This window comes from Lissotriton helveticus, chromosome 7, assembly GCF_964261635.1.
Source record: "Lissotriton helveticus chromosome 7, aLisHel1.1, whole genome shotgun sequence".
NCBI classification, from domain to species: Eukaryota; Metazoa; Chordata; class Amphibia; order Caudata; family Salamandridae; genus Lissotriton; species Lissotriton helveticus.
In genome coordinates this window covers 562,293,644-562,309,109 of record NC_136068.1, presented here as the reverse complement: position 1 = coordinate 562,309,109, position 15,466 = coordinate 562,293,644, and the positions used below count along the sequence as shown (strand labels likewise).

General features: G+C 45.4%; 1 protein-coding gene across 1 annotated transcript in view; it reads right to left on the bottom strand.

The window, feature by feature from the left end:
- Window positions 1-15,466, bottom strand: part of LOC144768744 (butyrophilin subfamily 1 member A1-like) — a 117,428-nt gene that overhangs the window by 77,290 nt on the left and 24,672 nt on the right. The window contains exons 2-3 of the mRNA XM_078652630.1: window positions 5,937-6,017; window positions 5,342-5,701 (exon numbers count right to left, since the gene is read on the bottom strand). Coding sequence (XP_078508756.1) covers window positions 5,342-5,701; window positions 5,937-6,009 — 433 coding nt within the window. The 5' untranslated portion in view covers window positions 6,010-6,017. The remainder of the gene's footprint in view (window positions 1-5,341; window positions 5,702-5,936; window positions 6,018-15,466) is intronic.

Here is a 15,466-nt window from a genome sequence, read left to right as displayed (position 1 = left end):
TTTCGTGTCTTTCATACGTCTCCTTTCGTGTTCTTGCTCTTCCCTGATTCTGTTCTGGTGATACTGGAGCATCTGAAGCATTTGTGACGGGGTACTAGCTTGCCAGGTACTTTCGACTTTCAAAACTCGATTTTTAACTTGTGGGCTTGAATTCTCGACTAGTTTAGTAACAAAAAGATGAGGGTATGACTCACTACCTGTCTTCAAACCACTGTTAATTATAAAACATTTTTCAAATCTAGAATAAAAATCACTAGTGTCTTCATCCTGTTTCTGTTTACATGCTGAAATTGCATCCCAATCTTCCTTTTTCGTGGCTAATAATCTTGGCAAAACCTGAATCAATAACTCGGGCAATTCTTTACATTTGTCCCCAAGACCGGTACCTGGTACTCGTATTTTATCTTCAGCTTCTAGAGCTGTCCAATCGATCTTTTTCTCTCCCACCTCCCATTCTTTTTCCTTGAGTTTCTCATATACCCCTGAGGGCAACAGGACTTTTAACATTTTAATAATATCTGGATACGTGTATTCTCCCATACGGAGCATGTCTTTTAATTCTCGATGGAACCCTGCTGGATCTTTGTCGTGACAGGGAATTAATTTCTTCATCTCTAAGAGTTCCATCTTTGTGATAGGGGTGTAAACAAATACTCGTTGCATTTCACCATCCGGTGTCCTAACTGGATGTACTTATCGTAACGGATTCTGTCTATCTATGTAGAATGGTTTACTTTCTGGGGGTGAGACGTGAACAAAATGTGGATTCAGAAACGTTCTATATTTGTGGCGCTGTTCTAGAATGACGCTAATTAAATCAGTACCTAAACCTTTCCATTTATACTGGAGTAACTCGTTCAGGACATCATGTAACGGACCTGGATCAGAATGTTGACCCTCATACAGTGTAATGAGGTGCTGGATCATATACATACCCACCAGTCGCTGCTCGGCTGGGGGCAGTTTCAGAAACATTTGTGCCACTATTTCATCTGGAAAAGTGGTAGAATCAGTAACCCATCGGACTGCTGATCGGGCTAGTTCTTGTTCATGCATGGTACTAAGTTCACTATAACCGATTCGTGATTTCAGAATGTGATCGGTAGCTTGAAATACTTGTTCCAGAGAACCTTGTTCTGGTGCTGGAAGATGAAAGACTTTCTTGTGTTCTAGGCGTAAATGTCGGTCTGGAAATCTAGATTTTCCTACATACGCTATTCTGGCGGAATTCTCGTCGTCTACCTCTTCAGTAGAAGAGTCGTTTTCTTTCTCGCTTACTTGTGCTTCTTTGCGTTTCTCGTGTAACCTTATTATTTCCTTACGTATTTTCTTGTACATACTCTCTATACTACTGAGTGTCTTGTGTCTACCCTCGGCTATATTATCACTCCACCTTGTCAGAACTTTCATTTCGGTCGGATCTTTAGTCGGACAATCTTGTTCCCTTACTAAACAATTGATTAAAAACTTCAATAGCATGAGCTGGGTCTCAGCTTTCCTTAGAGACATGATTTCACCAATACTTTCTGAATCTTCTCCTGTACGGATGAAACGATATATTCTGTCTAGATCTTCTTTCATATTCGGTAGGGTGTCCAAATACTCGGTCACCCGTCTTACACGCAATGAATATATAACCATATTATCATCGCCTGGGACTGGATCATAACGGCATTCGGTAAGAGCTCGTCTGATTTCTGCAGCGGACTGGTATTTGGGCGTACGCTGTAACGCACGTTCATGTAACTCGACTAACGTTACACGTTTGTGTGGCGGCGGGGTACCAGGAGGACCTCCTCCCGCGGCCCCTAAACTGGAATCGTCAACTGATACTCTTCGTGCTGGCAGAGTGACTGAAGTAGCGGGAACTTGTACTATGGGCTGGACCGGGGGTACCGTAACAGGTGCTGTAACAGGTGCCCCGGTGGCTGGAAGAACAGGAATTACATTATTTACAGGAGCTGGCGGAGCAGGATTTGCATATTCTGGGACTGTGTCGTCCAAATAGGACGAGAGAAAAATATCAGCTGCGGTCGGTTTGTGACGTAGCTTAATCGGAACTAATGGCGGCGGAAAATTACATGGTGCTTCTGGGGTTGCTTTCGGCAAGCCCTCGGTAAGAAGAGGATACATACCCTTAATAAGGGCATTTCTCTGTCTGTCTGACTGTTCGGCTTTAACTCGTTCACCTATTTCGATTAATTCCCTTTCTTGGGCTCTTTAAGAGGATTCTCTACTTAATTCTGACTTTCTGATTTCTTTCTCTGTTCTTCTATGAGATTCTTTGCGCCATAACTCGATGGCATCTTTCTGGGACTGTCTGGCTTTCTTTTTCCATAATGCTTCTTCTACTCGCATGATGCACTCGGCATCCCATGTGCCTGATACGGGCCATCTATACTTTTCTTCTAATTCCTTGGTGTACTCTACCCATAAATCTAGATATAATATGGCACTTATGCCATGTTTATGATACATAAAATGACCTGGACTGTCCCTAGGCGGGACAGGAACTGCTTCTTCGAGCAGACCTTTTCTAGTTTTTAACTGACGTAACTTAGAGAACAGAGGCATGACTAGACTGGAGTCTAGAAACAATACAATACACAATAAACACAATAATAACTTTAAGAAAACAAATCACTCATACCACGACATTGAAAACACATGAAATAACATTTAAAAATAACGGTTCGGACAGAATACTATCTGGAATACTGAAAACAGAACACATGAATTTCTCGAGAACAGAACTTACTAGAACAGACTAGATGCACTGCTAAAACAGTACGAAACTTACCGGTCCCATAAAGAGACACGTCAGGACCCGCATCCACCTAAGTGGATACTTCGTGTTGGATCTGTGTACCCAAACCCACGGACCAGAGACAAATTAATTGACCCCTGTCTAGATACTACCCCAGCAACGGTACTCACCGGGCAGCAAGAACGGAAGGCCTCGGACTGGACTGGACTGCTACGACGACGGACGGACGAACTTCGGACTTCAGTTACAGGTGGGCCTCCGGATACCTCGGACCTTGGACTCTCGGCTTGGGCTCTGGTCGGGACTCGCCGCGTTCCTCCTCCGCCTCGTCTGGATGCTGGACCGCAACCTCCGTCTCCTCCGTGGGCCTGAGGGATACTTGAAGCAGAAATATCTGCACGTGCACGGTATGGTTCCGTCACGGCTGCAGAGGATCAGGGGGCCTGCGTGGCTTCTCCGGCGCGTGGGGAAAGGGCAAGTCCCTATTCGGGCGCCATTATGTGGTAAATAAATAATTAATTACCGGTTCTATTTTTGACTGGATACAATATAAACAGATAGCTCAATAAATAAGAGTCAAGATACGAGGTAGCTGGAGTATACAGGCTTTAATTAAGCATAAAAGGACAGGAACAGGACAGCCTGCATGGGAATGGGATGGCAGGGCCCGGCAGCTGCCGGGGCAGGATCTGGGAATGGCTAGCAAACTTTTAATAACAGTGCACAATATTTATAGTTAAACAAATACATTGTATTCAATACAGTAGGCGTAGCAGTAGGCGGAGTTTGTAGCAGGCGCGAAAGATAAGGCATAAAGTGGGTGTAACAAGAGGTGTGTACAGGGCGTATACATAGACATGTGATGCAAACGTAACAGAATATGTCATAAACGGGGTGGAACATGGAGGGGGCTACCTGAGCAGCTGGGACCTCTAACCTAGTGGTGCGCGCAAACTGGCAATGACGTGTTACTAGGGAGAACTGGGGGGCTATGACTTCTGTGCTAGAAGAGGAGACGAAAGTCTGGAGTGTCAGAGCGACATGTACCTAAAGCCTATCTAGTATCTCGTGTTTAGAGAACATGTTGATAGAATCCAAAAGTTATCAGGGCAAAGGCTAACAGACACTAAGACTGGTGCATGCATAATTCTACATGTAGTGTGTGTGCGAGGAATATTCTATGAATATTAATACAGTATTTCTCTTACATGGAGACATAAAGGCTAGACCATGACGGAAACTATTGATGCAATTCAGTAGCTTAGGAATGCAGAGAAGGAGGGCTGGACTGATAACTAGAATCATAACATACTCTTGGCAGACTAGGAGGCAGAGCCAGGCCGAGCCGGGCACTGCGAGGCATGAAAGTAAGCTAAGGGTCAGGGATACAGGTGGGGGCTGTATCGCTCCTCGGAGAGGGTTCAGGAGACAGGAGCTGAATCTGAGTCCGGGCCCTTTTGAGGCCTAGAAACGGAGACTTTTCAATGAATTAACGTGCACACTGTAAAATGTGGCAACGTAGCTTTACATAGGCCTGATATTCGTTGTATTCACGATAACTGGAAACTGGCATACTAGAGATGGACACAACTGTAATTGCGTCTTTAATCGATCAGAGGGGAATACATACATATTGATCATGCACATATGACATAACATGGGGAACACGTAGGCACATATAACATGGCAAAATTTACTTTTCCACAAGACCCTATCACCTTACTTAAAGCAGGTTTCAGAGTTTGGGCTCTTTGACCTGCACGGAAGAAAATAGAACCCTTGGCAGTGCAATATATGTGCCCGCATCTTTCTATAGCCTTAGTCCTGCGAACACAGGCAGATATATCTCAATAGGCCAGTGCTGCAGGTTCATTCACATGTTAGCTCTGATAGTAGTCACCCTTCCTGTAGTTCTAGAGGTTTCTGGCCAATTGACTCTCTGGGGTGCATCATGTCTGATTGGTGGGTGTTTTACTGGGTAATTTCCGTGCTTAGGCTGGACAGGAGCAGCTGCCGCGGAACCAAGGGTGTTAGATAATCATGTTTGAAAGATGTAGGGTCAAGAACACTTCTTTGCGGTGCTTTCTACTGTCCTTCTGGTCCAAGAGAAGTCGACTACCCAAGATGCTTGAGAGAAATTAATAATTTTGTTCTTCTAGACCAAAATGCATAATGTTGCAAATAACTTGTTGCAATTCATAATTTACACATGCAAAATGTATGCTTGCCATCCTGAGGGAATGTTGAGCAGTATCTAAAGACTTTTAATCCCTTCTGTAAATAAAGTTTTCACAAAGTTCAGGAGAATTCTGCACATCGCCATTAACTAAACTCTCAGAAAATTTTAAATCTATTAATCTGTCATTAGAAAATTTAGGCATCTTAGTGATATTGTGAAAACACACTGGATTTCGCAATGTGTATACACTCTAAGGTAAAGCACACAAGTTCTGCTTTCTGGAGTGGCGCAGATATCAGCCAGTACCAATTCAATAAATGTCTGTAGTTGTCAGAGATTTGTTAATACAGATCAGTACAGCCCCACTATCATTGGAATAACGTTGTGCAACTGACCTTTCACTTCCAATGCAAGATCTCTTCCAATGGTGACATTGTCAAAGTGGAATTGGCAGTGGTAACTTCCTCCATCAGACGCGGTGATGTTACGGATCATTAAGGCCTCTACCCTGCCAGTCAGGTAGTCCTTTATCAGCTGTGTCCGTCCTCGGTAATCTGGACTCTGATCTTTATCATCATCCGTCCCATTGCGACACAGGTGCACCAGCGTGCCGGAAGGCAGCCTGGTCCATCTGACCTCCATGTCTTTCATGGTGACGTCAGGTGACAGCTGGCATGGCAGTATCACATCTTCACAGAATGTGGCCACGATGGGGTTGGTGGGTCCAATAACTGAGAAGTTTGCCACTGATTGATCTAAAAAAGAGTGTGAAAGAAACAAAAAAACTGGATCTTACCGCAATTTAATGGCTGTAATTCTTGCCTAAACATTTATAAATCATTGAATGGACTTGACTATGATGATCCTTGCTGCAGGTCTTTATGATTTAAGGCCATGGAAGTATATTGTCAGTGCATTTAGGAAGTCATTATTCTTTTAAAAAAGCAAAATCTCGATCAAAGCCAGCGAACAGCAGGATCTTGATCTTACCTGAAACTGAGCTTTGAACACATGCAACCAGAAGGTGAACGATAACAATGGTCGGGAACACAGTCGCTGACATCTTGCAGACTACAGAAAAACAAACAATGAATGAAGCTTTATTCTTGTGCACAGCTGTCAATGTACAAAGAGTCAATAAACCATTTTCTTTAAAGAGGATCGTTCTCTTTCCATGATCCACCTTGACCATACATATTTGATCATGGTGTTTCTTCTCTATACATACACGCCCATGACCGTATATTTGTGGTGTTAGTCACTCTTTGTTTACCCTATCCTAGGAAATGGCTGTGAATTGATTGTGCTGCAACTCTTGCTTTTCAGTATACAACTACTTCTTCCTGAATAAGAATCCCCACACTGGCAAACCATGGACTACAGCCTGGAGGGTTCCCTAGTCCCCGCCGTTGAAGCGGACTAGCCTCTGAAAATTGAATACCATGCATACTGTACTTGACCCATCCCTTCTAGTCAGACAGCATCAGTGGTTGCCTGACAACTGCTTTGCTCAAAACTACTCGTTCTGTTTGCTCCTTGTGGTCGAGGGCAGACGCATGCACTCCGGTCAAGGCTTACATCGGTGGGTTTCGGGCTCCATCACAAAGTGCTCACAGATAAGGAATCTCTTGAGCTGGATCGGCTCTTGCAATCGTCATTCCTTATAATGACCTGCACTCTCCTAGACCTGCCTACATCTTGACTTACAATGCCTCCTGTCAGAGTTAGTCTAGAAACACATTAGTTTAGTACTAAACTTTGCTCTATTTTAGTATTTGAAAAAAACTTAAATTATATTCTTCCTGGTTCCTATGGTGGAAATGTTGCTCTTATTTTTTCTCCAAGGGTTTAGCTATAAAAGTGATCTTCCATAATCCTTATGAGAGGATTCTGCCAATAGTTCTACACCAACCCACATCTGCACGGTCCCTGCTGATTAGTGACTCCCTACAGGTAGCATTTTTTAATATTTTTGGCAGCCCCCTATTCCACTTGGTCATGTAGAGGTCAAGCATCTTGTTTGGCCTAACAGCTAACCTGATCAAGTACCCATGAAGAGAATGTGAGAACCATTTTGGACGTTTGTACTTGTGGACTCACACAACAAAACTCCTGTTAGATGAGTAGTCAGAGGTTAGTCCTGACCCTGTCTCTCTGAAGACTCTTCGCCCATGAGTGTTGGGTGGCAGATCCAGAGTTTTTGGCACCACAAGGTCAAAGACATCCACATTTGAAGGTGCTAGCTAAATAGGGTGACCAGAGGTCCTGGATTTCCTCTGACAGTCCTGGTTTTCACAGGACTGTGAAAAACCAAAGGTGGTGATGGACGGAGCGTTGACAATACAAACACTCACCCCCAGTCAACTGATCTGGGTTTAATCCATCACCGTTCTTTAGCTCACTCCGCCACCCCAGTTCAGACATGGCCATATGCAAATCAGTCTGACCCTGTGCCTCATGGGAATAGTCCAGCCCGAACTGCCAAGCCATGTCTTCCCTGGACCGGAATCAAGCTTCCCAGGACCGGTTTCTGGCATTACAGCCGTCTTCAGCCGGGCTTGCTTGACTCCAGTGGCAACGTGAGCAAAGGACTCACGTCTGAGCATACCCTGCCAACTTAGGGCGAACAAAGAAAAACCAAAGGTGGTGATGGACGGAGCGTTGACAATACAAACACTCTCCCCCAGTCAACTGATCTGCGTTTAATCCATCACCGTTCTTTGTTCGCCATAAGTTGGCAGGGTATGCTCAGACGTGAGTCCCTTGCTCACTTTGCCACTGGATTCAAGCAAGCCAGGCTGAAGACGGCTGAAATGCCAGAAACCGGTCTTCGGTAGCTTGTTTCCCCTGAAATTTACATGTGTGTGCATATGGCACACATACATGCCCTATGGGCATGTATGGGGCATGTATGTGCGTCACATGCCACCTTCACAAATGCCAAATAGGGCATTTTTAAATGAAATCGCAAATTACCACCAACTACAAGTTGGTGGTAATTTGCGATTTCTTAACCCAAATTTGCAATTTCAAAAACCCACATACATCGCGTTTAAGGAATCACAAAATTTGCGATTCCTTAAATGCTTAGGCAAAATAAGGAATCGCACATTTTTGCGATTCCTTATTTTGCGATTTTTTGATACATTTCAAAATATACAAAAAAGCCTTTTGCGATTCGCAAAGGCCGAATCGCAAAAGGCTTGATACATCTACCCCTTAGTGTATTTTTTGTTGTTTGAACTTTATCTATCTTGGTATATCTATAATTATATTTTGAGGTATTATTAAAGGAGTGCTCTTTTTTTATATCAAATATTAACTCTGGTTGGATCCTGCCATCTTTGTTTGATAATTGTGATGTACTGTACCTTGACTCAATTTTCACACCACCTCCTTTGATAACTGCTTTTACTGCTTGAGAATGGCTGCCTGGGGCAAGTCAAGGAGCCTTGGAAGGCCAACAGCAGACCTTGCTTCCAGTGAAAGGTTAGCAGGGATCATCTGCAATCTCACCTTTTATGTGGATAGATTGTTACTGTGATTGCAAGATTTGAAGAATCAAAAATGACCAATATGAGGCACTTGCCTTCAAATATAAGTACTAATGTGGTTAGAATGCTAAAGTAACCCTGTCCTTCATCAGTGCAGTGGGTTTTGGTAAATTTAGCAATATTCCAATAACCAAATCTTTACCCTAATTTGGTTCTGCCTGAACATATCACAAGCCTCTACTCTGCTGAAAAGCTGACAGCTGGCCACCAAAAAGGGTGAAAGTGAGAGTCTTTGTGCAGAGTCTGTGTACCTCAATGGTAACTTTTAGGGCGAGCCTGTATTCTGTGGGAGAGTTTTACGGCAATCCTCTATCTCAAGGGGAACCGAGTGGGCAATCCTGTATGTCCTGGGCTATGACTAGAGAAATCTGCTATGTTGTATCTCAGGGGGAACCTGTAGAGCAATCCTGAGCCCATGTGGGGCATATATGGCAATATGTTCTATATTTCCTGGGGGATGGTTGGGCAATCCTGTATCTTGTACCCGAGGGAGAACCTCTTTAGCAATCCTGTACCCCATAGGGAGCCTATGGAGCAATCTTGTACCCCATGGGGAGCAAATATATCTCACAGGGAATTTATAAGGCAGTCCTGCACCCCATTGGAGTAGGTGGGCCACGTGTAAAGACGAGGTAACGCAAAGAAAGTCAAAGGACCAATAAAGACCACTGACTTAATGAAGTTCCAAGTGAAAACTGCGGGGATGAGTAGATACGCTGTACTTAGCACAAAATACAGTGTCTATTTGCCCTTGTGGTATTACCTCCTAGATTCAAGCCACTTTTACAGAAGCTTATTACAACACTGAAGGGAGGCTCTGGCGCCACCTCTGCCACTGAGGTGGTTTCTCAACACCTACATTGTGCAAATTTGAATATTTTGAAATGTCCAGTACTTTTTGTAAACAAATATGCTGTTTACTTCCAGCTCATCTATGAAAACAAACACCTTTATTCGACCTCTATACAGTAATATTGTTCATAAACGCTGTAAAATCATTCCTTTTAATATCTGTTCCCCACCTGTTAGGAAATCAAATTTTCTGAGTTGATGTGTTTGTCAGCAGTTCCAGTGGTCGTGAGGTAATGGTCCATGTGTCAGGAGCACATGAGTGAGACCCCTGCACTGGCTGCACACCACCCTCAAGCAGCATGAGGGGGCTGCACCCACAGTACAGTAGCAGTTGTCTGCTGTTTAGCTGACTCAGATGACCATTAAGGATCTCTACCATTTTATGTTATTTGTATTTATCATGTGAATATAGCACAAATATTTGCATTGTTATGGTAATATGCCATGTTCTCTTTCTGGGTACCCTTTCGTTTAGATTTAGGAATACTCTCATTTAGATTGGAGGAACCATCACTTGATAGTGTCTGTTCTTTTATTGATCTGTGGCTGTGTCATGGTAGGTGGGTCTCTGCAATGCTGGCATGTCTACTAGCATCCAGAGCTGTACGGGTCATCTCAGCTGCTGTATGCAGTGTTGACATTTCATCTAAATCATAAGAACATTGACATCAAACATCACTACGTGCCCTGGTGACAATAAAAAACAGTCATACCACATGACCCCTGATTCTAAAGTCAGTCACATATTTAATTTAATTTAATTGCGGGTTTATATAGCGCTAGGAATCGACTCCCGGAGGAGTATCTCCACGCTTCGACCGCTGGGGAACCCGTCCTGGCTCACCCTGAGAGATGGTCCCTGATGGGTATCTCTAAGGTGCGACCAAGCATCCCCGGCGGTCTGGGGGGGCCGTTGTGAAGATGAGGCAAGCTGATGCCCAGACTTGCCGAGTGTGGTTTCTGACTAGAGTAGGCACCAAGGTGAGAATTATCAAGTCCGCTGACCCTGGTCCACGACCCTGCCGCGTCGGGAATCGAACCCTGGTCCCGGGCCGTTCTCTGCTTACGGGTCTGCCGCCTCTAACCAGTGAGCCACACTTCTCCACAAATGTAATTGAAAAGTAAGAGTTAGCTGGTGGATACACAAATGTAATTGAAAAGTAAGAGTTAGCTGGTGGATACACACAACCAGCTATCAAAAGAGCAACAATTAAATGCTGCATACATTCAAACTATCAGTGGTTAATTCACTGATTAGCTGAGAGGCTGGAAGCGTAATGTAAATGCTGGACATACATAGGGAAATAAAGACAGTTTTAGGCCATGCTCGAAGGAAATGAAGCCTCATGATCATAGCAATGTGAGGTACGGGGCAAATAATGTAAACCTCAAAAAGAGGTTCTGCAAATGCTGGAGCGCATATCTTCTGATTTTCACCCTTAGAGTTTGGGTCAAAGTATTAACTACACAAGCAAAGTGGGATCCATTTGGAAGCTCCTGGTTTGCACGGCACAAGAGGGAGTTGAGATATTTCCCCAGACAGTGGAAGTGTATCACCTGCATTCATGTGCCTGGAAGGTAGACAAACAAAACTGAAGTGAGGAGGATGGAGATAGGGCTACTTTTAGTGAGTCTATGGAGATATATACCATAGAAGGTAAACAGAATTACAGTTTCAATAGACATTTAGACACACAAGTGCGGAAGATGGTGCCAGGGCTACTTTTAGTGAGTCTATGGAGATATATACCATAGAAGGTAAACAGAGTTACAGTTTCAATAGACATTTGACTGCTGGGTCTTCAGTTTCAGCCCGATAACAAGCCGAACTGCCTGTAGCAGAAGCTCTGTGACAAGCTGGTAATGCAGGATGGTGTTCACATGTGAAACGTCCCGCCAAGTCCAATAATTTCTCTCAGCACAACCCCGGAGGTAGTGTTTGAGGTACCTTACCTTGGAGCTGCAGCCTCCTCTACTTCTTCCAGCCGCGGCTCGATATTGTCCTCCATGCTGTAGAGCAAATTTAAAGCCCTTAACTGTTCCTGTTCCTCTAAGCTTGACTACCTTCAAACAAAAGTCTAGCTCTGGTTACCTGCAGTCCTTTATGGAACCCACTCTCTCTCTACATGTGCACCAAGTGTTTTTAATGTTGACTTGTAAACAAGGCCTGATGAGTGACAGTCGGAGAGTATGGAAGATGTACAGAAAGAGCATCCCGCCAACTGTAAAAACCCTGTTTATATTCTGGGCTTACAATATACAGGACAGAAAGGCAGTAGTTTACTGCAAACAACCCACTCCCTTATTGGCTTTATTCACCCTGTTGATCATTAACTTTCGAATGAGTTTTTACCAGTACATTATATGTATGTATAAATTATTAACATCTAGCTATTAAAAAACCCTTCCATTCTTCCAATCCCTACCCCCGTCTGTTTCATCCCAAACCGTTTTGACTACTATGAACTCTCAGACATTCTTCTCAAACTTTCATCTGTCCTTTAGCCATCCCACCGGCTATCCCGCCCAACTAACAAGTACACACAACCACTGCTTAAAAAAAATACTACACCCCCTTTTCAAATCCTTTCCTATCATTCTATCCCTGCTCCAAACGCTACTAAACCTGCATGAAATCAAGAGCACAAACCTAACAGAACTAATGCACCAGAAAACCCCATAAAACAATTTTACTATCCTGTTAACTACTGATCTTGGGTTCAGGAGTGGCGTGCTACCCCCCAAAAAAGTGCTTGAATTCCTCATCAGGTGTCAAAAGCGCTATATATATACATTTACAATTACAAATACATTACATACTGTGTAGAGTACAGCATTCGCTCTGAGTTGTTCATGATTCACAGTCTTTAAGCATGCATTTCTAAGCTGCATCTTGAAGAGGAAAACAGCTTTGAACAACAAATATTATAGGTCAGGCTTGACAGCCGAGCTGTCGCCAGACAATATGTGATCAATAAAGAGATTTCAGGAGTAGTTCAGAGCGGGACAGTGAGCACGCCTTTTGATTTGTTGAAAGCTGTGCGCTTCCACAGAAAGAGTTTTTGACCTCCAAAAAGATGTTGTTATATTCCTTATAGGTACTCTATGTAGGCGCAGGTAACACTGCAACCTTTCACCTATATCCTTCCCTACATTACATATGTAACGGTTCATAGGGACTGATCTTTTATCCAGATACGACACTGCATTCAGAACTCGGGTTTTTCCCAAGTTCGAATCTCATACATTATGCATGAGACTTCTTGGAAGCACAGCAGGACTAACAGCAGGACTGACATCTCCTGTATAATATCTCTGTATAAAGTTCAGGCCTGACGTCATTCTTTAGGCCGACACAGTAACACAGCTAGGTAGGACCCCTGGGGAGACCTATGGGTATATGTTAGACCTGGCACCTTGGCGTGAGTCTCCCTTCCTCTTTTTGCTGATGTGCCTCCGATGTTTTGCTGGTGTTCGACGCTCAGGGCACTGCGCCACGGCCAATCCGTGCCGCAGTGCAGGTGCTCCCAATGTAAAGTGTATGTACAATTGATTTCCACGATTGGCTTATTTGGTTTACTGTCAGTCCCCAGTATCGTGCACGAGGAGTGCCGGGGCTTGTAGATACAGATGCTGCTAGTGGGCCTGCAGCGCTGGTTGCGCCACCCACAGAAGCGGCCTCGTAAGACATAACTCGGGTCCGCCATTGCAGACCCCGCGTACAGTCCCGTACTGTCACGCTGACTGCGCAAGTGCCCACACTTGCCAGTCCCTGAACCTTCCCTAACCTCCATATCAGTCGCCCCTATGGTAGGCCTACGGGCAGGGTGCATTGAAGCGTAAGGTAGGACAAGCCTAGAGTGTGGCATGTCCTCATAGTGAATTACCGCCCTTTTCGTTCTTCACTATGGAAGGGCTACCGGTTCTCTTAGGCCAAGATGAGCTGTCGGAACTATTACACGCTATAGTCCCGGCAGACTCAAGGAACACGGTAGCAGATCGAGTTTAGTATGCCTGAACTCAGAATAATAAAATACTTCCTTTAGTAAGGTTTATTTTAATATCCTGTGATTGCAAATGCTACTTTTAGAAAGATAGCCTTTGCGCGCCTAACTTTTTAGCCCGCCTCTGCCAGGATGTGTATCGGTTGTCTGGGTTTGTGTGAGTGACAGGGCTGGGAGATTCCCGGGGACAGTTGGAACCCCCAGGTGGTGAATAGGGTGCTTGCACCAGGATGGGTGGGCGGAGTAGTCCTTGACTCTGAGTAGGGTTGTGCTCCACCACCACAATGCTGGCTCCACCCCCCTGCGGAGCGTCTGATGTCCCTGCCCGCACTCTGAAAGAAGACGGCAGCTTCCTGTAAACACAGTACTCCAGAACCGGGTTGAACTAGGCTCAGGCCCCCTGGCCTGCAAAGACAAAAGAATCGCAGTATAAATATAGGAGCTCCGCTCCTTACAAATCAGATCCAGTTTTGACCACGACGAACCTCTGCCTGACTAGAAGGACCAAGAGAAGCTGAAGGACGGAAACCGGTCTGAATCCTGTAAGACTGGCCTGCAGTGGTGCCTTGCTGAGAACCGAGAGGAAAGGACCAGAAAGGACTTTGTAGACTTGTGCCTGAAACGATCTCCAAGGGCTTGATCGAGAGCTTGCCCCCTGAACGGAACCCCAGGACCATTGGGTTCTATCTGCTTGTGCCGTCTGCTGTTGGGCCTTAGTTCTTATTCCCTCGCCGGAGTTGTGACTCGGGTGCCTTCGCCCCCTCCCAGGTCGTGACAGCTCGGAGCCTGGTCGCCCCGCCGTAGAGAACCCGCTCATCCCTGAGTTGCTCTCCGCTTCAGTGCCGGGCCGCCTGCTCTCCTGTCACCTCGCCGCTAACGGAGCGCGTTGTGCACCTCCCATCTCCTCCCGCCGGAATCTGCACGGAGCGCATTACAAGCCTCGGACGGTCCGTACGTCGTAACGTACCCGACTGTCTTGCTTTGCCCTCCTGCATACCAAGACCCGTGCCGCACCTCAAGAAAGGCCTCTCCGTACAGTGGTACCGGAAGCCTGGTGTTGCACCCGTCTGCCCGAGAATGCGACGCCCCTCACAGATCCACGAGTACGACCCGGCGTGCTAAGAAGTAGTACGTCCCGCAGGCCTGAACGGCGCCTCGCCCCGTGAGCTGCACCGACCCCGGATCGCCGCAACCCTCCACAGTCTAGCTCCTCCACCTCGCTCCTCGAGGGGGACCTGAGCCGGAGAGATCCTATGGAGAACCGTTGGCCTCGTTCGGAGTCCGCCCTCACCAGCCGCACCTGAAACGCCTCGGACTTCCACAAGCAAGGTACACGTGAACTCCGTCCCGAGTTCACCTCGAATCCAGGGTCCGCAACGTTCTTATTTCCCTGTCATCGTACCTTGCTGAACAACGAACATTGAAAGACTAACTCTTGCCTATTATAATCTGGTGGCCTCGAATTGCTAAACGTTATACGGTGTTGTGATAATCCTGCTTGAATCTATCTTTTATATAAAGTATACGTATTTTTGATACAACCATTTGACTGGTGTCCATTTGTGGTGGGTCAGTGGGTTTACTGTGTGTGATCATAAATGCTTAACTTACTATCGCCCTGAGGATTAGCCTTGTCTGCTCGCGCCACACTACCTAGAGGGTGAGCAGGGGTTATTCGAAGGAGTAGTTCCCTTGCCCTGACTTGGAGCTCAGGTTCCCTGCTTGTCACAAGTACCTACCTGTGCCAACCAGAGACCTTCGGGTTCCAACAGTATACATACATCATGTCTTGCTTAGAAAGAGAGAGGAAACTGTGACTTCCCAGCTGACACACTGACCAGAGACGCTGAGGTTCCTGCATGCAGACGCTCCAGCTAGCAGTGGTCTAACATCCCTCGCTGGGTGTCCAACTTGAGACCAGGACCGGGTCTTTGTTTATCCAGCTGCTTTAACTAGGCTCTTTATCAAGCAAAGCCATTGTCGTTGACCTTTCAGTCACACATATGCTACTGTGATGTATGAAGCTTACCCTTTATTGTTCCAAAGATGCCACTACAGTTCTATTAACAACTGCTTGCAGATAATTAGATAATGATGCCATTTCTCCTTC